Source organism: Lithobates pipiens, unplaced genomic scaffold, assembly GCF_037356315.1.
Source record: "Lithobates pipiens isolate NorthernLeopardFrog02 unplaced genomic scaffold, aLitPip1_a1.2 Scaffold_22, whole genome shotgun sequence".
NCBI lineage: Eukaryota > Metazoa > Chordata > Amphibia > Anura > Ranidae > Lithobates > Lithobates pipiens.
In genome coordinates, this window is record NW_027507784.1 from 142,581,122 (window position 1) to 142,608,742 (window position 27,621).

Below are 27,621 nucleotides of genomic sequence, written 5' to 3' on the forward strand. Positions count from 1 at the left end.
AAATGCATCAGGTTGGAAAGAAACAAGGCAGCATCGCTAAGGGTCACACCCTGCCAATGGCCATGATTAGCATGCCGCTGCGTGCTAACAATGACCCAAGGACAGACCAAGCAGTGAAGACCAAGTCTTGTTATTTAGATAGTTGAGGAGGAAGGTGAGGATATGGAATGTTTGCCAAAGCTTGCATTTTCCTGTGTATAGCAATGTGCAGAACATTGATTAATAACATACGCATTGAGATAATGTATACAGATTACATTTATTGAATTGTAAAATAAAAACATTATTGGAAAAAAAAATATATATAAACATTCTTGAAACACCAACAGCTTGAAATAAGCAGACACTGTATTTCAGGAAATGTCAAGTGTTCATAGAACCTCAGCTAAGGCCACTGTATAGTAATTGTATTGTCTGTTCCACTGTCCTTACTCTTTTTCTTGCAAATAACAAAATTTTGCTTTCTCCTCCTCATAGGAGACAGTGAAAGCCCTGTAAGACGTTTTCCCATTGTCTTGCGCACAGGGGTTAATGCACCTGTTTATTGCTTCCAGCAGAAACGTACAGATGAAATATTGATATTACCCGGAAATTAAGTTACACTAAATGCATTTGCTTTCTTTTTTTTCTTGTCCTGCTCAACAGAACATCCATATAAAATAATATAAAAACCAAACTGGTAAAGCAGCCTATGCTGAAGGAGATAAGTATTAGACAGAAAAAATGAAAAATGTGTGATATTCGGGCTTCTTTATAATAAGACACAAAGGCATCCATCACCAAAAGACTTTTACATACTGCTCTGATCCCAGAATCTTCACACATTTGTGTGGTGTAGCAGCTGCATGAACTTATGCCACAGCAGATGTTTAACGTCTCTGTATTTTTACACTCACAGATGCGTTGCACTAATTACATGAGTACTATAAAGGTGCCTACAGTGAATGTTCAGCCAAAATAATATTATTGTTATTTGGATACAGTCATAGTTGGATCAGGAAATGACTGTATTTCTGTAGGCCTCCCTGACAACCAAGGCTGGATTTCTGCATAGCCAACATAGGCCATGGCCAATGGTAGAGGGCTTCCTGAGGGGGCCCATAGTTTTCTAAACATTTTTTTGGTGACAGTCAACAGCAGATTTTCATGTATAATAAAATACTCCAGCCACCCTGCCTGCCAGAGCAATCTATCTGGGTCCACATTGTTCCTCCTCCTCGCTCTGTTAAATGAACCATTGTTAGTGGAATAGTGTGCTGATAGGCCTCCTAGAACTAAACCGCTAGCAGGAAGTTATGACTGCTCTTCTAGTTGTTGGTTTTAAAATGCACTGGCGAAAAGTGGACGCATTGGGGTTGATTTACTAAAATTGGAGAGTGCAAAATCTGGTGCAGCTCTGCACAGAAACCAATCAGAAACCAATCAGCTTCCAAGTTTTTTTTCCAGGTAAGAAGCTGATAGGATACCATGCACAGCTGCACCCGAATTTTGCATTCTCCAGGTTTAGTAAATCAACCTCATCAAATCAACCTCATATTCACTTTACTTATCCAAACACAATAAAAGCAAATTCCTGTTCTTTTTAAATAACCAAACATGTGCAGGTTAAAAAAAATGAGGCAGGAATTTGCTTTTTACATGACTGGGTAATTGAAGTGAATATTCAATCAATTTCTAGGATGAAGATTCTTAACTCCTTATAGCTATGACATCAGATTTTTTTTAGTATGTTACCAGGTAATGGGGAAAAGGTGGTACAAGATAGTTGGCCTAGGGAGTCAAGAAGCATAATTCCATTCTTTTTTATAACTCCGAACAGTGTAAAGGAATTCGGGATTCAGCCACATTAATTTTTCCAGCTGATCCTTATTTTTTCCCTGAGAAAAACCAACTCTTAAGTGCATACCCCTTCATAGGCACAAGCACAGACAACTGGCTGAGGAAAACTCATGATCATAATGATTTGGTGGAAGATCTAGGGGCCAGATTGTGCTTACAGGGGGGCTGGCATTTAATTACTGTAGACACCTTTAGTGACCTTTAGTTTTCCCTAGGAAAAGATATTAGATTTTTTTTTAGGATGTTGGGCCCCATATCATAGTATTTAAAGTGATATTAAAGTTTTTGTTTTTTTAAATAACAAACATGTTATACTTGCTTGCTCTGTGCAGTGGTTTTGCACAGAGCAGCCCAGATCCTCCACTTCTTGGCTCCCTCGCCGGGCACTCCTGACCCCTCCCTCCTGCTAACTTCCCCAAGAGCAGGTGGCTTACAATCAGGGCACCCAAGCAGGCTTGCTCCCAGAACGTGGCTCTGTGTGTCCATTCACTCTGAAAGCCGCAGCTCAGCCCTGCCCTGCCCCGCCCCCTTCCCTCTCCTCATTGGCTCACTGGCTGAGAATGACAGCAGCGGGAGCTAATGGCTCCCGCTACTGTCTTAGTCAATGAGGAGAGAAAGCCCCCAAAGAGTTGAGGCACATCTCTGGAGGAGGATCGTGTTCAGATAGGTATTAGGAGGGGCTGGGAGGGATGCTGCACAGTGAAGGTTTATACCTTCATACATAGACTTCAGCCTTTACAAACACTTTGGGGTTGAAGGAAAATAGAATGTGCACTTTGCAAGTTGCTCCAGAGCTTAGTAAAAGTAAATCTCTGCTGACTTCCATCTTCCATTTACATAGTAGCAAAAAAATGTTTTTTTCCTAGTATGTGATTGGGTATTCTTTGCAAAGCACAGTCTCTTTGCCTTTACTAAATCAACCTCTTTAACTTACTGGTATGATTAAGCTTAGAGGCTAGGTAGGATACGTTTTATACTGCATTAGCATCAATTCAAAAGTTAAACAGAAGCAGTGTTTTTAATACTCTACCTAATTTGCTGATTTTATATAGAGGTTGATTTACTAAAACCGGAGAGTGCAAAATCTGGTGCACCTGTGCATGGTAGCCAATCAGCTTCTAAATTCAACTTGTTCAATTAAACTATGACAAAAAAAACCTGGAAGCTGCACCAGATTTTGCACTCTCCAGTTTTAATAAATGAACCCCATAGTGTTGTCTTGTGCATTTTATGGTCCATTCATAAAATGTTGGCTGCGGTGTGGAACCTGCATTAGTTAACAGAGTTCTCTCTGCTTATTACAGCACAAAGAGCTCCATGATTGGAGCAGATCAGAGGAGACATTGCTGTGCTTTATAAATGTGTGAAGCAGCGGAATGTCTATACCACTGGTTTTTAAGTTGTCCCCTCAGGGTCTGAGAGTGCCTTTGTCTGTTACGGACAGTAGGAAAAGAACCTTCCAGGGATATAAATTAGCTTTTGAGATAAAATGCCTTTTCATGAGAAATGCAGGCTTGTAATAGTAAACATTAATTTCATATGCAAAAACGACAATATCACACCATTGCGGTAACTATTTTGTGAATAGAACATTTGGATGCAAACATTATCATAAGATAAAATAACAAACATGAAAAAAACAAAAACTTTTAGGCCCTTGTGAAATAATTCTATTGCATGGACTGATGACTAAACCAGAGAAATACCAACCATAAGCAACAAGAAATACCAGCCTTAAGCCTAGTACACACGAACCGAATGTCGGGAGGCATCGGCCAGTTCAATGAGAGCTGCTGACATTCGGCCTGTGTGTATGACAGCAGGTCCGACAGAAGTTGGCCATTCGGCTGGCTTTTGTTGAAGGGTCATTACTGAAATAGCTGTTTTCTTGTCTTAGCCAATAGAGTTTTCTGGCAGGGGGACAGCCCATGTGAGAACACAACAGCAGCACAGCAGGTGAGATCACTGTACTAACATAAGATAGTACAGCAACTCCAACCTGAGCTCTCGGGTTTTTTTTCATTCAACCCTCTGGGGTAAAATAACCTAGTAGTGTGTACGAGGCTTTAGTTTTAATAAAAAGGAATGTTTTCTGTATGAGTTTTCAGCCCTGTAACTCCAGTGTATGTTACTGCATATTTTATTTCAAATATTGTAAAAATCATTTGCTGTATAGACATAAATATGAAAAATATATATCATTTAAAACTCTAGGGCAATATTTATAAAGAAGCGAATGTCACATTCGCTGCAGTTGAATTTTCCTGGTACAAATGTTTTAAATGTCAGTGCGGTGGATGCTTGGTAAATGTCACATTTACTGCTTTATAAATATGCTCTCACACTATGACCTTTCAGATTAATGTTTAATTCCAAAGCATAATCATTATGGTCCTACCTCTCACAAATTAAAAATATATTAATAATAACTAAACAGGAGAAATATCATCTGAACAATGCTGTCTATTTATGGTCATAGACAGTATGGTGACAACGGTCTTGACAAAGCTATTTGCATTTTCTTAATAAAGAAAGCCCAACTCACATTTGGACCTATTCAGTAAGACATTGCAATGAGAACTGGTTACATGCGCTCATGGTTCAGTTTTCTATTTTAAATCCTGCTAAGTGATGCTGTCATTAAAAAAGTCCCAAAAAGCTCTAACTGCAACAAAAGTGAATACTTGCCTTTTTGGTTGCATGTGCTGCCAGAACATCACTCAATCAGCATTCAAGAGAAATCCTCTGTTTAAGTCTGTTGTGAAACTGAGACCTCCCAGAGTGCCAATACCCTTGGCCGTCCTCTGTGTTTAGTGACTTCTCCTATTGACTTTCTTGCTGTTAAGGCCAGTTACCAGTTATATGCTGCCATTGCTGTTTGTTTGTACCATTGGTTATTTGGTGAGGGGTCATACTGATCACTGTGCTATTTGCTGGGTGTCCAGTGCTCCCCTTTGTTTTTAAGGAGAAGTGGGCTCCCTCCAGACATACCTGCCTACCAATGTATCCATTATTTTACATGTGCTCCTACTATGGAGGCTCTAAAAATTTATAGAGTTAGCACGGCACATAATACTCGGGTGCTTTGCCGAGGTCTCTGCAGCTTACGCATTTATTTGCAAATGTGTGCAAACTGAACCCTGGTTTTAACGTGAACTGTTAGACAAGACAATTTTGTTTCTTGCAGGCTAGCTAATAAGTTAAGCTGGGAATTTTTCTTTGTTGTTGATTGACATGTGTTGCCCTTCCACGTGCTCCTTGCTGTTAAGGACAATTAAAGGTTGGGGAAGTTGCTGTTTGTTTGCACTGTTTGTTATTTGGTGAGGGGGCGTACTGGACACCTTTGCTGCCAATGTGCTATTTGCTGGATGTCCTGGCCTCAATCTTTATATTATTTTACATGTGCTCCTACTATGGAGGCTCTCAAAATGTATAGCGTTAGGACCGCAGATAATACTGGGGTGCTTTGTCGTGGCCTCTGCAGCTTACGCATTTATTTGCAAATGTTTGCAAGCTAAACCCCTGGTTTTGGAATGAACTGTTGCAGGCTGGCTAGAAAGTTGAGCTGGGAATTTTTATTTTCCTATTGACCTCATCTTACGACAGTACACAGTAGTGATATGGAGGTAGCACTGACCACTGTGGGGGATCAAGGAGATCGACACTCCTGGGGGTATATGTTTCCAAGAGGACTTCAGGACTTCAGTGGAGTGGATCTTGAGGGGATTATATTGTAGCATTCCGGTGGCCCAGACAGTAAGAATAATAAGTATTCACAGTCTTTTTTTTTTTGCAGGCAGAACAGTTTGGGATATTGTTTAAAGGCAGAATCAATTTAACAATGTGTTCTACTTGGTTCCTTTAGGTTAGTGAGCTTTGCTCATTATCTTTGCACTTTGTCTATTAATGTATAATCAGCCTTTGAGTTCTTTTTAGGAGAAAAACTATTTTCTGAGTTAGTTGTTTCTACAGTATATTGTAACATGTTCTTGCATTCTCTATGCAAAAAAATGCAAGAACTCCAGTTTGAAAAAAGTATAGCCAAACCGCACCATCATTGAAGCCACTTATGATTGTTCAACTTTCTCTTATCTTTTCAATAAACCACATACCAAAAACTATATGCCCAAACTACAGCACATTGTCAAAACCTTCTATCAATTTTTTCTGTTTCCTTGTGCTTATTAACACCCATTCATTAATCCAGATGTAACCTAGGTTTTAAAGGCGATGTTCAGATCTGCTGTATTACTTGTAAGAAGTGCTTTATATATGGGCAGGTTGGTTTTATTTACCTCTAGATTAACCAGCAACAAATCAGGTGTAATAATTTTTCTTTAAACCATGTCTACAGCACAGTGCTGACAGTGTCAAAGTCTTTGGTTATCTGAGTGCTGGGCAATGACTTGAGGTACTCCAAATGTCTTCTAGCATCTTCTTGGTTGTGTCTCACATAATAAACCACATACGATATCACCATGGTGAACCAGCCAAACATAGTAATGAACATTGCTACATCAGTTGTTCTGTGATGGATATTACAAAAATTAACTCCAGAGTCAAGAACCTGTATCAAAGGTTTGCCCACATACTCCTCCTGTACTGAAGTTTGGCAGGAAATGTCATTAACTGTGTCAGGGTCCAAATTCAGTTCCCTCAACATCTCCTGAAGGCTACAGTCACAGTGCAATGGGTTGTTGGAGAGGCGGATTTTGCCTTTCAGATTGGCCAAGGCTTCTTTGGGGATATTGTGAATCTGATTCCCGGACAGATCCAACAACCTTAATCCATCAGCTACTCCTTTGAAAGCCGACAGCTCAATTTTCTCAATAGAGTTTTTTGAAAGATCTAACTCCTGTAACGAGGCGAGATCTTTAAAAGCATTGTTTGGCACCTGCTGAATTCTGTTAGCATCTAGTTTTAAGGAGACAGTCTCCATTGGAAGATCTATGGGTATCTCTTCCAGGTTTCTTGAACTGCACTGGACCACTATTCCTCCACTGTTATCTGTGCACTGGCAGCTCTTGGGGCAAGGCGCAACAGCATGAAAGTGGAAAAGTAGCAATAGGAGTCCTCTATGAAAAATAAATTCTGAACATCTATGAGAATGATCTGTTAGATGCATCCTGGAAGGTTACACATGCATTGTGTATAATATTACATCCCCCACTGTTCATCTGTGTTCAGCCCACTTGTATCGTCTTTGAATACAGCTAAGCCACAGGCTCAACAGGATGTCTTCTGTTTGTAGGCAGGAAGAATAACCGCCTCTGCTGGAGCCTGTAAAATGAAAACAAAGTCAGGTTTTCGTCAGTTTCAGCCCATTTTACCTTTCTTATTCTGACCATAGAATAATATTTCACTTGTGCACCTCTGTCTTTCCACAGTAAAGAAGACATAAATCGGCCTTACAAGAAAACACATACCTACTGACATTTCTGTGGCCTTCACTTTCACTAAAAGCGCCAAAAGTGACAAAAAAAAAACAAGTATGAATGCAGAAAATATTGACCCATTGTACTGTACAAAGCTTTAAATGCCACAAAAATAAATATATAACCCATACTGTTGGGAAAAGGCCTTCATTAACAAGCAATTTACAAAGAAAAAGAAAGCTTTTTAGTACTTACCATAAAATGGAGGACACAGCACCCACTTGTCTTTCTCTGCTGGGATTATGGGGGTTAATCACCAGCAGCAGTCACCCCCTGAACTGCCTTTTGTTTTTTAGTGGTAACTAGTGTTCTACTCCTGCAGGTGGCACTAAACCCAAAAGTGAATGACCTAATGCAGAAGCTGTGTCCTCCAATCAGCAAAAGAGAAAAATATAAGTTTTTTATTATTTTCTTACTTCAAGGCTCTGCATTATAGATGCCTACAGACCCCCCTCCCTTTTGAATATAAGATTCTTATCCCCCTCACACCCCCATTTTTTGGGGGATCATTAGCTATTACATGGTCATTACAGGTATTTTCTGTAGCCTGAAACAGGTGGGTGCACCCTGCCAAGGAAATATAAGCAACACAGTATAAGGTCTTCTTTGTTGTCTATGTTGCTTATGTAGAAGAAAACATGGAGTGGTCAGAAGAAGGACTCTAGTTCTTTTATGCTAAAGTAAGCAGTGATTATAAGGACTTTCAGATCAGTACAGTACAATCTCTTAGGCTTCATTCACATGGGAGTATCTATGCGTATACCCATGCAAAGGGCTGTGCTTCCCTGCACAGGATGCACAGGTGGTCTGTGCGTCTGGACGCACACTGTCTGCATTTGGGGACACTCACTTGCACAGCTGTTAGCTGGCACCATCATCTGTGTCCATGCAGCCACTGGTTAAAATAGCTATGAAAAAGATGGCCCTGCACGCTGATGCATTTGCACGTTCCTTGCGGGCATAAACATCCCTTCGCACAGGTGTACACCTAGGTATGTCCATGTGAATGAGGCCTTAATATATTTCCAAATTGTAAAAGATATATTCCATATATTCCATATATTTCTATGTGTAAAAGATATTATTTTAATCAAAATAATCTTATTAAAATGGGCTAATGTTCCAAAAACCTTGTATCTATGTATTATTTGTAATATTGCTTATTGCACAATAAACCATATAATAAACAAAACTATGCTAAATTCGCCAGAAAACACCCCCTCTAAATAAAGAAGAAATGGTAAAGCAAATTTTCTCATGCAGATTTTGCCTTTGATGTCGCTTACTGAGCCAAATTCTGCAAAGTGACTATTGTTACAGAAAAATTAGTTCCTTCGAAATCACTTCGCTCATCCCTACCATAGCTACAATTCTAAGCCACTGAGTTCAATTGCACAATGCAAAGTCAACAATGGCAGCCTCCATATTTAACACCTAGCAATAGTAAAGGAACAGGGTACCAATTCATGCTATGTAAGAGACTAATGCATTTTGGGTTTCCTTATTCTGCACATGCTTTAAAGAGCTGTAAAGATGAATAAGGGGAAGGGCCCTTAAGGACTTTTATGCAGCTGGGCTTCTTAGACACACAATTCTAAATATAGTTCCCTTTAAATCTGTATAATACCAATTAAGGTCCCTTTGCTGTTTGCAGAGTTCTCTGGTCATTTGTATTCCGTCTGATTCTTAACAGGGTTCTGTGTCTCTTACATCTGTACTGCTGCAACATCTCCTTAGATAAAGTCTGCGGTTGTTGCCCTGTGATGTGCAGCTTCTCTGAAATTCTGAGTCTGAAAGGAGCTTGTTTCATTAAAAAAAAGGGAAAAAAGCTCTCTTGTCAGATGCTATTTAAACAAACTCATTATAAGCAGCAAAACAGCTCCCATTCTATATCCTTTTATGTCTGCGATAGGAAATCCTGGAATAATAAACCTGGATTAGCTATAACATTCATTATTTTTTTTTATCCTAAAGTAAAAATAACTTACAGGTGTAAATGAGAAACTCAACAAGGAGAATAATTATCAACATGGATGAATGTTCTTGACACGCAGATTTTCTCTAGTTATACGATTTCAGTTTTATTAGAACACATACCCAGATTTGCAATAAAATCTTATCAAGTTGGGTTTTCCAAGTTGCGTATGCATATGAAATACGAAAAGGTAATGTGAATAATCTATTGTCAATGTATGTTATGTTTTAAAACCTTGTTTCTTTGCATAGTTTCTTCTCATAGATAAACATTAAACAGGCAAATTTGCTAACCTATGCAGGCTCTGCTTCCTGCTCAGTAGCTCTGCTAAATGTGTGTACCTTACCAATCCTATTTCACCACCACAATATTTAACCTTACCAATCCTATTTCACCACCACAATATTTCACCTTGCCAATCCTCATATTTCACCACCATAATATTTCACCTTGCCAGTCCTCATATTTCACCACCACAATATTTCACTTTGCCAATCCCCATATTTCACCACCACAAGATTTCACTTTGCCAATCCCCATATTTCACCACCACAATATTTCACTTTGCCAATCCTCCTATTTCACCACCACAATATTTCACCTTGCCAGTTCTCATATTTCACCACCACAATATTTCACCTTGCCAATCCTCATATTTCACCACCACAATATTTCACCTTGCCAGTCCTCATATTTCATCACCACAAGATTTCACTTTGCCAATACCCATATTTCACCACCACAATATTTCACCTTGCCAATCCTCATATTTCACCACAATATTTCACCTTGCCAGTCCTCATATTTTACCACCACAAGATTTCACTTTGCCAATCCCCATATTTCACCACCACAATATTTTACTTTGCCAATCCTCCTATTTCACCACCACAATATTTCACCTTGCCAGTTCTCATATTTCACCACCACAATATTTCACCTTGCCAATCCTCATATTTCACCACCACAATATTTCACTTTGCCAATCCTTATATTTCACCACCACAATATTTTACTTTGCCAATCCTCATATTTCACCACCACAATATTTCACCTTGCCAGTCCTCATATTTCATTACCACAAGATTTCACTTTGCCAATACCCATATTTCACCACCACAATATTTCACCTTGCCAATCCTCATATTTCACCACAATATTTCACCTTGCCAATCCTCATATTTCACCACCACAAGATTTCACTTTGCCAATCTCCATATTTCACCACCACAATGTTTCACCTTGCCAATCCTCATATTTCACAACCACAATATTTCAACTTGCCAATCCCCATATTTCACCACCGCAATATTTAACCTTGCCAATCCTCATATTTCACCCCCACAATATTTCACCTTGCCAATCCTCATATTTCACCACCACAATATTTCACCTTGCCAATCCTCATATTTCACCACCACAATATTTCACCTTGCCAATCCCCATATTTCACCACCACAATATTTCACCTTGCCAATCCTCATATTTCACCATCACAATATTTCACTTTGCCAATCCCCATATTTCACCACCACCACAATATTTAACCTTGCCAATCCTCATATTTCACCACCACAATATGTAACCTTGCCAATCTTCATATTTCACTACCACAATATTTAACCTTGCCAATCCTCATATTTCACCACCACAATATTTCACCTTGCCAATCCCCATATTTCACCACCACCACCACAATATTTTACCTTGCCAATCCTCATATTTCACCACCACAATATTTCATCTAGCAAATCCTCAGAAAATCATGAGGAAAATAATAAACTGCAGCCTTTAGTGTGACACACCTAAAAAATACTCCCTGGAGCCAGAGACCTTTAACCTTCTGCATAAAGGGGTAAGGAGGATTTTCAGTAAGGAAGGGCTCGCTCACATAGGCGGTCGGGGAGCAGTATAAGCACTGCCCTCCCAAACAAATCAATTTAGCCACTTAGGGTTGTATGCTTTGCTTTGGCATGTTACCACTGCCTCCGAATGTGGCCCAGAAAAGTAAATAGGCCTGGGCAGCAACTGCCCTGCAACCGCAAGTGATGGAGCAGTGGTTTGGCATTTTGCGGGAAAAGCAGGCAGTGGGGTGGTGACATATCGCCTCCTCAGTAGAGCTGCATATGCGAACAAGTCCTATCTCTTAAACATGGATTCATTTCTGACATGCCACAGTTTGCATCAGGTAAGCTCCACCTCTATTAGTAAAAAGTAGACTTTACCTTTCAGTTTTTTTTAGCCTTTCTTTCTTCTTTTTTCATCTGGTGTTCCAGCCAGTAAGTCTTGTGTTTTTCAAAAACTCAAGCTCTCCAGCAGAATGTATCAGTTCACATGGATGAGACAAACCACTTAACACTGGCAGGGTTGATTAAAATTATCAGCTTTTTTTTATTCATGCAAAACCTTTTTTTAAAAGAAAAAAAAAACTGTTTGCTGTAACTGATTATACATTGTGAGCTGGAGTTTGACTTTAATTTGTTTAGTATCTCACTAATATAGGAGATGTGTTACTGGCCAGATCATCAGGTGAAAAGATAGGGGAAAAAAGCCAAAGAAAAGAAAATCAATGCAGCCACCACATCTTATGATTGGTAAGCTACAATATAATATGTTTTGGGTTTAATACTGCTTTAACAGCTTGCCCACAGACAGCGGCTGAATGGCTCCCCTGTGCAAATCGCCATAGCTGTACGCTTTAAGGGGTATACAGGGCGCACGCCTGCCACGTCACTTAGGAGCCACGATCACTCCTGACAGAGCCAGAACAGGGATTTGTGTGTGTAAACATACAAATCCCTGTTCTGTCAAGGGTGAGAACACAGATCAGTTGTTCCTAATGCTTAGGAACAACGATCGCCTCCTCCCCCAGTCAGACCCATCCCCCCACAGTTAGAACACACACAGAGGAAACACATTTAGCCCTTCTAGTGTTAACCCCTTCCCTGCCAGTGACATTTCTACAGTAATAAATGTCAATGGTCCCAAAAAAGTGTCCAAAGTGCCCGATCTGTACGCTGCAACATCGCAGTCCTGATAAAAATTGCTGATCACCGCCATTACTGGTAAAAAAAATTAAAAAATGCCATAAATCTATCCCCTATTGTGTAGAAGCTATAACTTTTGCACAAACCAATCAATATACATTTATTGCAATTTTTTTTACCAAAAATATTTACGAGAATACATATCAGCCTAAACTGATAAAGAAATTAGTTTTTGTTGGACATTTATTGTAGCAAAAAATATTGTGTTTTTTTTCAAAATTGGCGCTCTTCTTTTGTTTATAGTGCTAAAATGCCGCAGAGTTGATCAAGTACCACCAAAAGAAAGCTCTATATGTGGTGAAAAAAGGACATAAATTTGGTCAGCACAAACATGCAATTGTCAGTGCCATATCACAAAAAATGGCCTGGTCAAGAAAGGGGTAAATTCTTCCAGGGCTGAAGTGGTTAAATTAATTCATTAAGGCTGAAAGGATGCCCTTAGTCTTCTGCAAGCAGAAGAAAAACATTTCTTTAGTCTCCTATATACAGCAAATCCAGGTGAGAGGCATCAGCAGGGACTGATCTGTGTTGTAGTGGACTTGCAGGTTTCGACTTTGTTATCTTATCGATGTGTGTTTTCGATCAAAACAACAGAATCCACACACAATAGAATAACCATAACTTCCTTTTTCAATCGATTAGGACTAAGTTTAGCTCAGATTCAATCAACCTGAGTTGATCGGCCAGTTTGAGCTGATTGGCCAGGATGGAAAATTATCAATTAATTTGATCGCATAGATCTGCAGCACTGAGATACTTTGTTCATGAAAACAACCATACTTTGATAGATCAGATTATCGGTATATATGGTGGAAACAGAGGGCAATCCACAATATTCCCTTCACCTTTTTAAAATAACAGAGAATAATGGACTGCATACTATTACTTTAAAACCAACACATTTGGCAGGCGATTGTAATTACACTACAACAGGTACTTTTGGAACTCCCAGCAAAAAAAATAAAAATGAATGCCGAGATCATATTAAACTACAAATTTACTTACACAAAATGTTACCCAACAACTCCATTAAATCTTCTAATTATTAATGAAGAACTCTTATGTGATTAAAAAATATGATATCGTTTTAAAATGAGAAACTGGTGAAATCATGAAATATAATCATATATAACTTTTACCACCACTCCTTGTAATAGTACAGTAATATGCAATTCAGGTCACTGTGAATAAACATCATGCTGATTGACAGGTCAGCTTACAAAGAACAAACCTGAAACTTTTCCTACTGGATCATTAAATTAGACCTTTTTCCTGTAGCTTAGACTTAAGCCCTTTAATGAATGTACTTAAAGTACACAACATCTCCAGTTGATTAAATGAAGGTAAGGTGCTAATGAAACCTCATAAACCATGGAATTTGTATGCCTAACCTAACAGTAATTAAAGCAATAAGCTGGTAGCCCTGGCAAAGCTATGGCATACTAAGCAGAATATAAAGAGGCTAATCGTTTTTCAATTATTCCACATGCCCATTGCTGACTAAGGGGTTTGTTGGCATATGTAAAGACAAACAACAATTATGTCCACTGATGGAATCAGGGAAGTGGACATTACGACTTTAGGGGAAATTACATATAAGGTTGGAGGAACTGGACATTACCAGCACTAGAGCTAACAACACCTTTGACAGAATCATGGCCAGTAACAAAGAATAATGTCAATATGGATGTCAAGAATTGGGAATTGGGAGATCTATCTTATACTGGGAAAAGCACAGACATATTGGAAAGAAACAAGATAATCTAGACAGCCTGGACAATAGAAAGTTCTCATTGAGACATAAGACCTAGAAGTTCCTGGTATTCACCGGAAGCTCTGGATTTGAATTTGAGGGTGATTTTTAGCCTCTGAGGATGACATTGAGCTAAGAAGAATAAATATGGAGCAGTGGCCATACAGGCCAGAGGTAAAAGAAGCATCTAAGCAAAATAGACAATGCAGATAAGAATGGGTAAGATAAAACAATCGCTAATAATTAGGATTGCTAAAAGCAGACTTAGGAGCAACAGAGGTGGATAAAAAAAGGAAACACTGGACTTAGGAGCAGAGCACTTTAACTGGAGAATCAGGACAATGCAGGTCAACAGAGGAAATGCCAATATGAGAAATGCTCACAGGGTCAGAAGTCAGACTTACAGCTAAAGCTGGACCAGAAGTCTCACCCAGCAAGAGTTGTAAATTACCTTTGCGAGTAGGGAGATTGCAGAATAGGGCTAACCACAAATCATGAAGTGGAGTCTCTATAACAATAAAAGACAAATATAGATAGGGCAGGCAGAGTACAAAATTGCCCACAGGAGGAAGTAAGCAGAAAAAGGTGGAGACACAGGCTAAGAGTCACAAAAATACAGCCAATAGAGGGAAAACTAAGGGAAGTGCAAACAAAAAAGATTAACTATATAGAAGGGAAATACCTAGAGAAAGCAAGGTTGAATATAGATTGATTGCTGTAATGGTATTTGTAGTACAAAAGAAAAAAAAACACAGCCAAGATCATGGATATTCAGATCCAAATGAGAATGTTTCATATTTATGGCTTGATTTTCTAAGTAATGTTGACCTTACTTCTGCCCCAAGAACTTCTATTTAATTCCAAGGTTGAGCATTGTAATTAAACACTGAATACTTTAAATATAACATGTCTAAAAATGACATTACATCTGTGAATTGCCATTTTTCACATTCACTTATTGCCTTGACACATATACAAATCTTTATTTTCATTCACAATGTAATTTGCATGTATGTACAAGCAATAATCTGGATGTCAGCAGGACACTTTAAAGCGGAGTTCCAATGACATTTTTTTTTTATAATGCATATGTTAGGATAATTACATACACTAATGCCACTCACGATTTTTGTTAATTCCGCCGCTAGAATGAATATTTTAGATAAAGAAATACCTTCTATACTACTGTCTTGGAAGCTCCCATATTGCTTGTGGGCATGTGAAGCCCACAAGCAGAATCTTCCGGGAATGCGGTGCAGCTGAATGACCAGCATGCACTGCCCGTTCTCGCGCAGGCTCAGTATGAAAGCCTCGCAGAACTGTAAACTTCTCACATGGCCATCACAATGAGTGGCTTCATCGGAAGTGGTTGGGAGAAGGCAGAAGTTGAATAAAACAGCTTATAATCAGGGTAAACTGACTGAAAATAAGAAATGAATGATCAATGAAGAAAATATAGCCATTTATATATTATTTAACATTAAGTTTAATAAGTGGGTGGAACTCCGCTTTAATAGATAATGGGTTGATTTACTAAAACTGGAGAGCGCAAAATTTCAGGCAGATCTCCATAGAAGTCAATCAACCAGGTTTAATTATCAAAGCCTAAATGAACAAGCTGAAGTTAGATAGAATCTGATTGGCTATCATGCACAGCTGCACCAGATTCTTAGAAAATCTACCCTGATATATACATGCAAATGGGTTGCAAATTGCAAACTGATGTGTGCTTAATGAGCTAAAGTACTTGTGCTGAAATCATAAAGTACCACATTTATGATAACCATATTTTACCTTTAACTATAGAGAAGTCCTTTTCGAAGCACTGCTGGAGCCTTTTGAAGATCAATTGCAAATACTGACTTTCTGAAAGTTGGTTTTTGTATAGGCTGATGAATAACCCCTCCCTCCACGTTACCCTGCTTGGGTCTTACAACTGGTTGCTTAGGCACAGGAGGAGGAGCAGGTGATTAGTGATGGACGAACTTCCGACGGGACGTTTCGCGAACGCGAAACGCGAACGGACACAAACGTTCGCGAAAACGACCGTTCGCCGCGGGCTCCATTGACTTCAATGGGAGGCGAATTTCGCAAACCTTTAGGTCGAATTTGCGGCCACGGGGTAATTATTAGGGGGTAGCACGTAGTCCCACCACCTGGACAATAGCATAATACATGTATGAGGTGAATTTGGGATCGATAACTACAAGCATTTTTTTTTTATTTGGGAAATTGTTCTGACAATTCAGGACTATGGAGCTAATGAAGGCAATGGAGGAGAGGGAAGGTCAGGGACCAGGGTAGGCAAACAAGAGGGTGCAGGAGATACAGAGCACTGACAGCAGCACCGTAATACAGAGCACTGACATCAGCACCGTGACATACAGCGCTGACAGCAGCTCCGTGACATACAGCGCTGACAGCAGCTCCGTGACATACAGCGCTGACAGCAGCTCCGTGACATACAGCGCTGACAGCAGCTCCGTGACATACAGCGCTGACAGCAGCTCCGTGACATACAGCGCTGACAGCAGCACCGTGACATACAGCGCTGACAGCAGCTCCGTGACATACAGCGCTGACAGCAGCTCCGTGACATACAGCGCTGACAGCAGCTCCGTGACATACAGCACTGACAGCAGCTCCGTGACATACAGCGCTGACAGCAGCTCCGTGACATACAGCGCTGACAGCAGCACCGTGACATACAGCGCTGACAGCAGCTCCGTGACATACAGCGCTGACAGCAGCTCCGTGACATACAGCGCTGACAGCAGCTCCGTGACATACAGCGCTGACAGCAGCTCCGTGACATACAGCGCTGACAGCAGCTCCGTGACATACAGCGCTGACAGCAGCTCCGTGACATACAGCGCTGACAGCAGCTCCGTGACATACAGCGCTGACAGCAGCTCCGTGACATACAGCGCTGACAGCAGCTCCGTGACATACAGCGCTGACAGCAGCTCCGTGACATACAGCGCTGACAGCAGCACCGTAAGCAGCCCCAGGAGGAAGTCAGCACAGCACAGGGATGGTGTGATCCCCTCATAATAAGAACCCCCAGGAGGAAGTCAGCACAGCACAGGGATGGTGGGAGCCCCTCATAATAAGAACACCCAGGAGGAAGTCAGCACAGCACAGGGATGGTGGGAACCCCTCATAATAAGCAGCCCCAGTAGAAATATGACACCGCTCAACCTCTTCAAAGAGGAGGGTAGGGGCATATAGTACGGTGTGCTTTTTTGGGTCAGGGAAGTGAGCCAAATGAATTAAGAAGGTCTGTGTGCTTGATTCCAAAAATTGTTTATAGACATATACATGGTCTACTGATCACATGTGTTGAATTCCTCCGAGATCCATGCCTCATTCATTTTTAGAAATGTGAGGTAGTTAACACTGTGGTGAGCTAGGCGAGTACGCTTATCGGTCACAATCCCCCCTGCTGCGCTGAACGTCCTTTCGGACAGGACACTGGATGAGGGGCAAGCCAACAGTTCGATTGCAAATTGGGCAAGCTCTGGCCAGAGGTCAAGCCTGCCCACCCAGTAGTCTAGGGGTTCATCACTCCTCAGAGCGTCCACATCGGCCGTTAACCCAATGTAGTCGGACACCTGACGGTCTAGGCGTTCCCTGATGCTGGATCCGGATGACACCTGTCGATGGGTCGGCTGAAAGAATGACCTCATATCCGAAGTCACCAACACATCTTCAAACCGGCCTCTTCTTGCAGGCGCTGTTGGATTGGTACCCGCAAATCCTTCTCTGGGAGTGGGAATTGCTCCTCTGCCAGCGCACGCAAAAGCAGAATGCAGCATTTCTCGAAGCAAGGCCTGGAAGTGCTGCATTCTGACAGCCCTCTGCGACGGCGGTAACATTTCCGCCATTTTGTGTTTGTACCGGGGGTCTAAGTACGTTGCCACCCAGTACTGGTCCTTGACCCTCATGCTTTTTATACGGGGGTCCCTATTAAAACACTGGAGCATGAAGGCCCCCATTTGCACTAAAGTGGAAGCGGTGTGGTGGCCTGGCTCCTGCTCATCATCCAGGATAATGTCGTCCTCTTCATTCTCCTCTCCCCATCCTCGCACAACAGGGATCCCAGAAAGGTTTAAAGCATGCTCTTCTTGCTCCTGCTCATCCGCCCCGGCACCATCCTCCTCTGACTCCTCATCAGACTCCTGTTGTTGACTTGTCTCAGATAGAGTAGCCCCCCCTGGGAATTCATCCAGCATTGCGACTTCCTCATCTTCCCGCTCCTGCTCCTCCACAGCCTGATCAATGACACGACGCAATGCACGCTCCAGAAAGAAGGCATAAGGTACCATGTCACTGATGGCGCCATGGCTGCGACTGACCAGTTTGGTGATCTCCTCAAATGGCCGCAGAAGTCTGCATGTGTCGCGCATGAGCAGCCACTGGCGCGGTGAAAAAAAACCCAGCTCCCCAGAACCGTTTCTTTCGCAGAGTTCATACAGGTAGACGTTAACTGCACGTTTCTGCTGGAGCAGCCTATCAAGCATATAGAAGGTTGAGTTCCATCGCGTCGGGCAATCGCAAATAAGACGTCTGACCGGCAGATGGTGTCGCCGCTGAATGTCAGCAAGGCGAGCCATGGCCGTGTAAGATCTTCTGAAATGGGCCGAGATTTTCCTTGCCTGCCGCAAGATGTCCTGGACCCCAGGGTATTTGACAAGGAATCGCTGCACGACCAAGTTTAAGACGTGTGCCATGCACGGCACGTGCGTGATTTTGCCCTGTTTCAATGCGCTAAGCAGATTGGCACCGTTGTCACACACCACTTTACCAACTGTCAAATTGAGCGGTGTTAGCCACTCATCTGCCTGTGAACGCAAAGCTGAAAGGAGTGCCGGGCCAGTGTGGCTCTTTGCTTCCAGGCACAACAGACGCAGCACGGCATGGCAACGTCTCACCTGGCATGTGGAATAGGTTCTGGGGAGCTTGGGCGGTGCAGTGGAAGAGACGCTAGCAGCGGAAAAGGAGGAGGCAGCTGAGGAGGAGAGGGAGGAGGATGGAGTAGGAGGAGGAGAAGAAGAGTCAGGCCTGCATGCAATCCGTGGCGGTAAAACCAAATCTACACGGGTGCCACGGGTTACATGCTTGACGGCCGTCAGAAGGTTCACCCAGTGGGCAGTAAAACTGATATACCTTCCCTGCCCGTGTTTGCTAGACCACGTGTCTGTGGTCAGATGTATCTTGGCACCGACACTGTGTGCCAGAGATACATTCACTTGCCGCTGAACATGGCCATATAGCTCTGGGATGCCCTTCTCTGAGAAATACTTCCTTCCTGGGACCTTCCATTGTGGTGTTCCAATGGCCACAAATTTGCGAAAGGCCTCCGAGTCCACCAGTTTATATGGCAGTAGTTGGCGGGCTATGAGTTCTGACAAGCCAGCCGCCAACCGTTGGGCAAGAGGGTTATCCGGCGTCATCATTTTTTTACGCTCAAACATTAGGCCCACGGAAGCCTGCCTTTTTGCAGAAAAATGTGAGCTTGGCGTGATGGAAGGTGGAGTGGAGGACAATTGTGAGGAGAGAGGAGAAGGAGAAGTAGAAGACGAGGCTGGACGGTGAGAGCCTGCAGTGTGGCTTTGTGTGTTCCGTTGCTCCCACTGGGCTCGGTGATGGCTGCTCATGTGCCTTCTTAAGGCGGTCGTCCCTAGGTGAGTATTGGGCTTACCGCGACTAACGCGTTGACTGCAAAGATTGCAGATGGCAACGCTATTGTCAGCAGCGGACACGTTAAAAAAAGCCCACACTGCGGAGCCATGTGCCGGTGTCCTGGGAGCGCCAGATGTGACCGTACATGGTCGATGACTCGCTCCTGATACATTTGCAGTCTGCTTTGTCCCTGCTGTGCAATGTAAGTCATTGCTGCTTCTCCTCCCTATCTGCTGGTCCATATCTCCCTCTGAACTCCCCTCCTCTTCCTCTCTTGTGGGCACCCACGTGACATCACTAGACACGTCATCATCAACGTCACCTTCCCCACCGCTATAAGTAGAGATCTCGGAGTAGGCAGCAACACCGGGGACCAACCTCCTCCTTGGGCTGATCTGGGTACTGGCGTCAGACTGCTGAGTAGCGCTTGTTGCTACCTCCTCTTCCTGATCCAATACCAAGAGTGGCTGCGCATCAGAAATGTCCTCTTGATATGGATCGGAAAATAATTCCAGTGACTCAAGCGGAAGGTATGTGGTGGTGGTGGTGGTGGTCGTGTTGTTGGTGGTAGTGTCTTTGGGGGTGCACATAGCAGAGAGTGAAGAAGAGGGTGCAGATCGAGAGGATGAGGAGGGTGCAGAAGAGTAAGGCTGAGCGAGCCACTCAACCAAGTCTGGTGCATCCTTTAAAGTAATTGAACGCACCTTCTGCAACTTCCCACTTTGGCTCAAGCCTGTTGCTCCTGCCCTACCCCTACCACCCCTGCGGAAGGGCCTGCCTCTTCCTCTGCATGTCATTTTTTAAATGACCCTGTGACAAAACTCTTAGTCCCTATACCGCTGAAGGACTGCTGCAGTATAGGTGAGCGGTCAGCAGTGGTGCACGTCAACCCTATCTATTGTGGACCTATAGCGGTCCTTACAGAACAGCAGACTGTACCGCACTCAAGCCTATGTACCGTAGCACCCTATACCAAGTTACCAGTCCTTATAAGAACTTTTGTGGACCAAGCAGGTTGTGTATTAGTGTTTAGCAGACTGTACGTCAGTCCCTATACCGCTGAAGGACTGCTGCAGTATAGGGCAGCGGTCAGCAGTGGTGCACGTCAACCCTATCTATTGTGGACCGATAGCGGTCCTTACAGAACAGCAGACTGTACCGCACTCAAGCCTATGTACCGTAGCACCCTATACCAAGTTACCAGTCCTTATAAGAACTTTTGTGGACCAAGCAGGTTGTGTATTAGTGTTTAGCAGACTGTACGTCAGTCCCTATACCGCTGAAGGACTGCTGCAGTATAGGGCAGCGGTCAGCAGTGGTGCACGTCAACCCTATCTATTGTGGACCGATAGCGGTCCTTACAGAACAGCAGACTGTACCGCACTCAAGCCTATGTACCGTAGCACCCTATACCAAGTTACCAGTCCTTATAAGAACTTTTGTGGAACAAGCAGGTTGTGTGTTAGTGATTAGCAGACTGTATGTCAGTCCCTATACCGCTGAAGGACTGCTGCAGTATAGGGCAGCGGTCAGCAGTGGTGCACGTCAACCCTATCTATTGTGGACCGATAGCGGTCCTTACAGAACAGCAGACTGTACCGCACTCAAGCCTATGTACCGTAGCACCCTATACCAAGTTACCAGTCCTTATAAGAACTTTTGTGGACCAAGCAGGTTGTGTATTAGTGTTTAGCAGACTGTACGTCAGTCCCTATACCGCTGAAGGACTGCTGCAGTATAGGGCAGCGGTCAGCAGTGGTGCACGTCAACCCTATCTATTGTGGACCGATAGCGGTCCTTACAGAACAGCAGACTGTACCGCACTCAAGCCTATGTACCGTAGCACCCTATACCAAGTTACCAGTCCTTATAAGAACTTTTGTGGACCAAGCAGGTTGTGTGTTAGTGTTTAGCAGACTGTACGTCAGTCCCTATACCGCTGAAGGACTGCTGCAGTATAGGGCAGCGGTCAGCAGTGGTGCACGTCAACCCTATCTATTGTGGACCGATAGCGGTCCTTACAGAACAGCAGACTGTACCGCACTCAAGCCTATGTACCGTAGCACCCTATACCAAGTTACCAGTCCTTATAAGAACTTTTGTGGAACAAGCAGGTTGTGTGTTAGTGATTAGCAGACTGTACGTCAGTCCCTATACCGCTGAAGGACTGCTGCAGTATAGGGCAGCGGTCAGCAGTGGTGCACGTCAACCCTATCTATTGTGGACCGATAGCGGTCCTTACAGAACAGCAGACTGTACCGCACTCAAGCCTATGTACCGTAGCACCCTATACCAAGTTACCAGTCCTTATAAGAACTTTTGTGGACCAAGCAGGTTGTGTATTAGTGTTTAGCAGACTGTACGTCAGTCCCTATACCGCTGAAGGACTGCTGCAGTATAGGGCAGCGGTCAGCAGTGGTGCACGTCAACCCTATCTATTGTGGACCGATAGCGGTCCTTACAGAACAGCAGACTGTACCGCACTCAAGCCTATGTACCGTAGCACCCTATACCAAGTTACCAGTCCTTATAAGAACTTTTGTGGACCAAGCAGGTTGTGTATTAGTGTTTAGCAGACTGTACGTCAGTCCCTATACCGCTGAAGGACTGCTGCAGTATAGGGCAGCGGTCAGCAGTGGTGCACGTCAACCCTATCTATTGTGGACCGATAGCGGTCCTTACAGAACAGCAGACTGTACCGCACTCAAGCCTATGTACCGTAGCACCCTATACCAAGTTACCAGTCCTTATAAGAACTTTTGTGGAACAAGCAGGTTGTGTGTTAGTGATTAGCAGACTGTACGTCAGTCCCTATACCGCTGAAGGACTGCTGCAGTATAGGGCAGCGGTCAGCAGTGGTGCACGTCAACCCTATCTATTGTGGACCGATAGCGGTCCTTACAGAACAGCAGACTGTACCGCACTCAAGCCTATGTACCGTAGCACCCTATACCAAGTTACCAGTCCTTATAAGAACTTTTGTGGACCAAGCAGGTTGTGTATTAGTGTTTAGCAGACTGTACGTCAGTCCCTATACCGCTGAAGGACTGCTGCAGTATAGGGCAGCGGTCAGCAGTGGTGCACGTCAACCCTATCTATTGTGGACCGATAGCGGTCCTTACAGAACAGCAGACTGTACCGCACTCAAGCCTATGTACCGTAGCACCCTATACCAAGTTACCAGTCCTTATAAGAACTTTTGTGGACCAAGCAGGTTGTGTATTAGTGTTTAGCAGACTGTACGTCAGTCCCTATACCGCTGAAGGACTGCTGCAGTATAGGGCAGCGGTCAGCAGTGGTGCACGTCAACCCTATCTATTGTGGACCGATAGCGGTCCTTACAGAACAGCAGACTGTACCGCACTCAAGCCTATGTACCGTAGCACCCTATACCAAGTTACCAGTCCTTATAAGAACTTTTGTGGAACAAGCAGGTTGTGTGTTAGTGATTAGCAGACTGTACGTCAGTCCCTATACCGCTGAAGGACTGCTGCAGTATAGGGCAGCGGTCAGCAGTGGTGCACGTCAACCCTATCTATTGTGGACCGATAGCGGTCCTTACAGAACAGCAGACTGTACCGCACTCAAGCCTATGTACCGTAGCACCCTATACCAAGTTACCAGTCCTTATAAGAACTTTTGTGGACCAAGCAGGTTGTGTATTAGTGTTTAGCAGACTGTACGTCAGTCCCTATACCGCTGAAGGACTGCTGCAGTATAGGGCAGCGGTCAGCAGTGGTGCACGTCAACCCTATCTATTGTGGACCGATAGCGGTCCTTACAGAACAGCAGACTGTACCGCACTCAAGCCTATGTACCGTAGCACCCTATACCAAGTTACCAGTCCTTATAAGAACTTTTGTGGACCAAGCAGGTTGTGTATTAGTGTTTAGCAGACTGTACGTCAGTCCCTATACCGCTGAAGGACTGCTGCAGTATAGGGCAGCGGTCAGCAGTGGTGCACGTCAACCCTATCTATTGTGGACCGATAGCGGTCCTTACAGAACAGCAGACTGTACCGCACTCAAGCCTATGTACCGTAGCACCCTATACCAAGTTACCAGTCCTTATAAGAACTTTTGTGGAACAAGCAGGTTGTGTGTTAGTGATTAGCAGACTGTACGTCAGTCCCTATACCGCTGAAGGACTGCTGCAGTATAGGGCAGCGGTCAGCAGTGGTGCACGTCAACCCTATCTATTGTGGACCGATAGCGGTCCTTACAGAACAGCAGACTGTACCGCACTCAAGCCTATGTACCGTAGCACCCTATACCAAGTTACCAGTCCTTATAAGAACTTTTGTGGAACAAGTGAGTTGTGAATGTTTAGCAGACTGCAGCAGAAGGGCAGCAGTCAAGTATAATATCCTTTCTATATTTGGAAGAAAGAATATTATACATGTACAAGCCTATTACTGTACCACTGATACCAGTCCTGAAAAGAACCTTTGTGGAACTAATAATAACAGCAAGTCTTTAAAATTACCCTCACTGCCTGACAACACTGCTTCCTTCCTGTCCCTATACAAATTGGCAAAAAAAGAGAACGATTAGTGGTTACTGGAACAGCTCTTTTGTGGACCTTGATAGTAACAGCTAATGATGATGATGATGATGATGATGATGAAAGACTAATCTGGCTGTCCCTGTAGCATACACCGTCCTTTCCCTTTCTCTAAACTAACAAAAGACACTCAGGCTGCTGCAAGAATCAGCAGCACAGCAAACCTATCAACACCTAACACCTATACCAGTCCTGAAAAGAACTTTTGTGTACCAAATAGCTAGTGGTTTATCTCTCCCTACTCCACACAGGAACCTGTCCCTATCTTAACAGAAGAAAGAATGTAAAATGGCCACCGGATCGGGTGTATTTATAGGTTAGGGGGAATGTACAAGTGTCCATGTGCTGTCATGTCTCAATTGGCTGTCCTGTATCACATGATAAACGTGTCACCAAAGGTTAAAGTTCTTGTATACATTAAACACGTAAGTCCGCCGCGGCGAACGACGGAAAAAGGCGTTCGAACGTGCGGACCGCGAATGTCGGAAATTCGCCGCGAAACGACCGCCGGGCGAACCGTTCGGCCATCACTACAGGTGATGTGACTACAATCCTCATATTCCAGAAGTAATGATTTTTCAGAGGGTTTTGGTAGGTCTTTGAAGAGGGTTCCTCTTTAGCTAAAGAAAAGATCTGGTATTTTATTGTTCATGCTATACGCTCCATGCTTAATCTATTAACCTTTGGGACAGGAAGGGTTCATTTTAAAGTAAACCTTAGACTCCCTCCTCTCCCAGATGCACATGTTTAACTTCTGTTTTCTCCCCCATCCCTCCGATAGACCTTCAGGGACTAAAGATAAGAAGCACAGGGGAAGATTTACTAAAACTGGAGCAGACAGAATCTGGTGTAGCTGTGCATAGTAACCAATCAGCTTCTAACTTCAGGTTGTTCCATTAAAGGGGTAGTAAAGTCTCAAGGTTTTTCATCTTAATGCATTCTATGTATTAGGAGAAAAATCTTCTGTGCTGCAGCTGCCCCCCAGAGCCCCCCTTTTTTCTTACCTGAACCCGTTCATTCCAGCGACGAGCACAAGCCCACTGGCTCCAGCCGCTCTCTCTGTCCTCATTGGATAGATTGATAGCAGCAGGAGCCATTGGCTCTTGCTGTTGTCAATCAAATCTAGTGACACAAGAGTGGGACAGAGTACTGCTATCTGTGTCAATAGACGCAGCAGCAGGACTCGTGAGCGTGCCTGCATGGGTGCCCTCATGGAAAGCGTCTCTCCCTTGGGGCACCCGATATAGAGGAGGGACCAGGCGCACCGCCGGGGCACCCCAGAAGAGGAGGTAAGTATTACATGTTTGTTATTTTAAAGGAAAAAATATAATTTTGACAATCACTTTAAGCTTTGGCAATAAAACCTAAAAGCTTATTCATTAGTATGCACAGCTGCACCAGATTCTGTGAGCATCAGTTTTAGAAAATCTCCCCCATTAAGCTCCAAGTCAGCATTCGGAGATCAAACAGAGGTAAAAACTCTCTCCATGCCCTCTTGTAACCGCTCTGATTGTCTATGCAGGTAATCATCAAGCCCCAGTACTCTCATGTAAAAGAGTCTTTTGAATCACGTTTCCCTATACCTAGAAGTACTGGGTATTTAGTTAATGCCCTCTTAAGCTGCCCTTCACAGCTTCTTATGATCACTTTACCTTTGATTTCTCATCTCCCTGTTCACTCACCATGGGCAAAGAACACTTTAAACATACTATACGCCCCATACCTCCCAACTTTTGAGATGGGAACGTGGAAACATATTAGCAAAAAGGCACACCCCTTGCCACGCCCACTTAAAGGAGGATTACACACACAAAAATGCTTAGTTAAACCCACAAGTGTTTTTTTTTTTTTTTTTACTATTCTTTTATACTGGCTTTTGAAATTTATAATTGCAGCAATTTAGAAATGATCTGAAAGGCTTAGCACTGGGAAACACTGCATTTTATATACAATTATATAGATCAGACCGAAATGAGGGACAAAGGAGCAAGAAAGAGGGACAGAGGGACTTTGTTTCAAATCAGGGACAGTCCCTCGAAATATTGCCATTGATCATCTGTGTTATGTCTACTCTTCTTGTCCTGTACATCATAATCAGGAACATTTGTATGACCCAAGCATTCCTGTTTATTGATGAGACTAGACAAAACAATGATAGACAGTCAGATTGCACAGGCAAAACTCAACCTTAACTCTCATTCTCTCATGCTCATAGCTAGCTTGATATCAAGACCATTTTGTGTATTTTTTTATAAAAATAAATGTTAACTGTAGTTGGAAAATACTTTGTAAAAACATAGACAGAGTAATATGTGGACCAATTTTTGGTTTTAGTGTGTATAATAATTATTTGTTTATCCTATTTACACCAAATTAATTAAAATTTAAATTACAACCAAATTATTATTAAAATTGTTACTAGCATGGCTAGAACCCCCATGCTGAAATCCAGAACTTTATTCCTGATAACAAACATATGCAAATACTCTGGCAGATATCTGAATGCAAGTAATTAATTTCAATGCGTCTTCTGAACAGCTACATTCACAATAAAGCACTAAATCCTGAATGCAACTGAAAAAATATTTTAAAGCATGTCTATATTCCACTAAAAGCATTGGACCACAACTAAATAAATTGTAAAAGATAGACAAGATCAATTTGGATTCCAATATACAGCATAATGAAACAATTCAAAGAACATTACACATTGGTTTGATGCATTTAGATATACCCCATTCAAACAAATACAAAAAAAAGAGACATTTGCAAGTCAACCCACTTACCGATCGTGTGTTTTGATGGTGTTGTCGTCGATCTGTAACTTCAGAGTGGGCTACCCCCATAGGATGATGGTTTCATTCATAAAGTCCCCAGTCTTTTGCTGCACATTAATAATAGAATGAAAATCATCAGCACTATAAGCCTGACTTGCCAATTGTTTCCAGCACGAACCAAGAAATTACAATAGGAATTCTATGTGCCAATATAACAAGAGCGACACAGGCAGCTGGATTCTGATGCTAAACATGTCCAAGGGAGTCACATTCACCATGTGGATAATCAGCTATTTAACATCACAGCTTGCTAAGGCTGTGTCAAAACTGCTGGGTAAAATAGAATGACAATGGAAAACATCATTTGCTTAGGCAGCTTACAAAGGATTGTGGCTGCTCTGTTCAAGTTTTCCTGCAGAGTGTCTGGGTGTAGCACAGCAGGAGAGGGACAGGGGCAGCCCTCCTCTGGTCAGCACTTGTTGCTATTTCCAGAGCTCACACAATCCATTCTCTTTTGCCTGGAACATCAATGCATTGCAAACACAAA

At 42.9% G+C, this 27,621-nt stretch overlaps 1 protein-coding gene across 1 annotated transcript; it reads right to left on the bottom strand.

Moving 5' to 3' along the window:
• Positions 1–240: 240 nt before the first annotated feature.
• Positions 241–27,621, bottom strand: LRRC3 (leucine rich repeat containing 3). Its single transcript, XM_077448416.1, has 2 exons — positions 27,084–27,621; positions 241–7,119 (listed from the first exon to the last, which is right to left on the bottom strand). Exon 2 carries the CDS (start codon positions 6,962–6,964, stop codon positions 6,188–6,190), a length of 777 nt encoding a protein of 258 aa, XP_077304542.1. The 5' UTR covers positions 6,965–7,119; positions 27,084–27,621; the 3' UTR covers positions 241–6,187.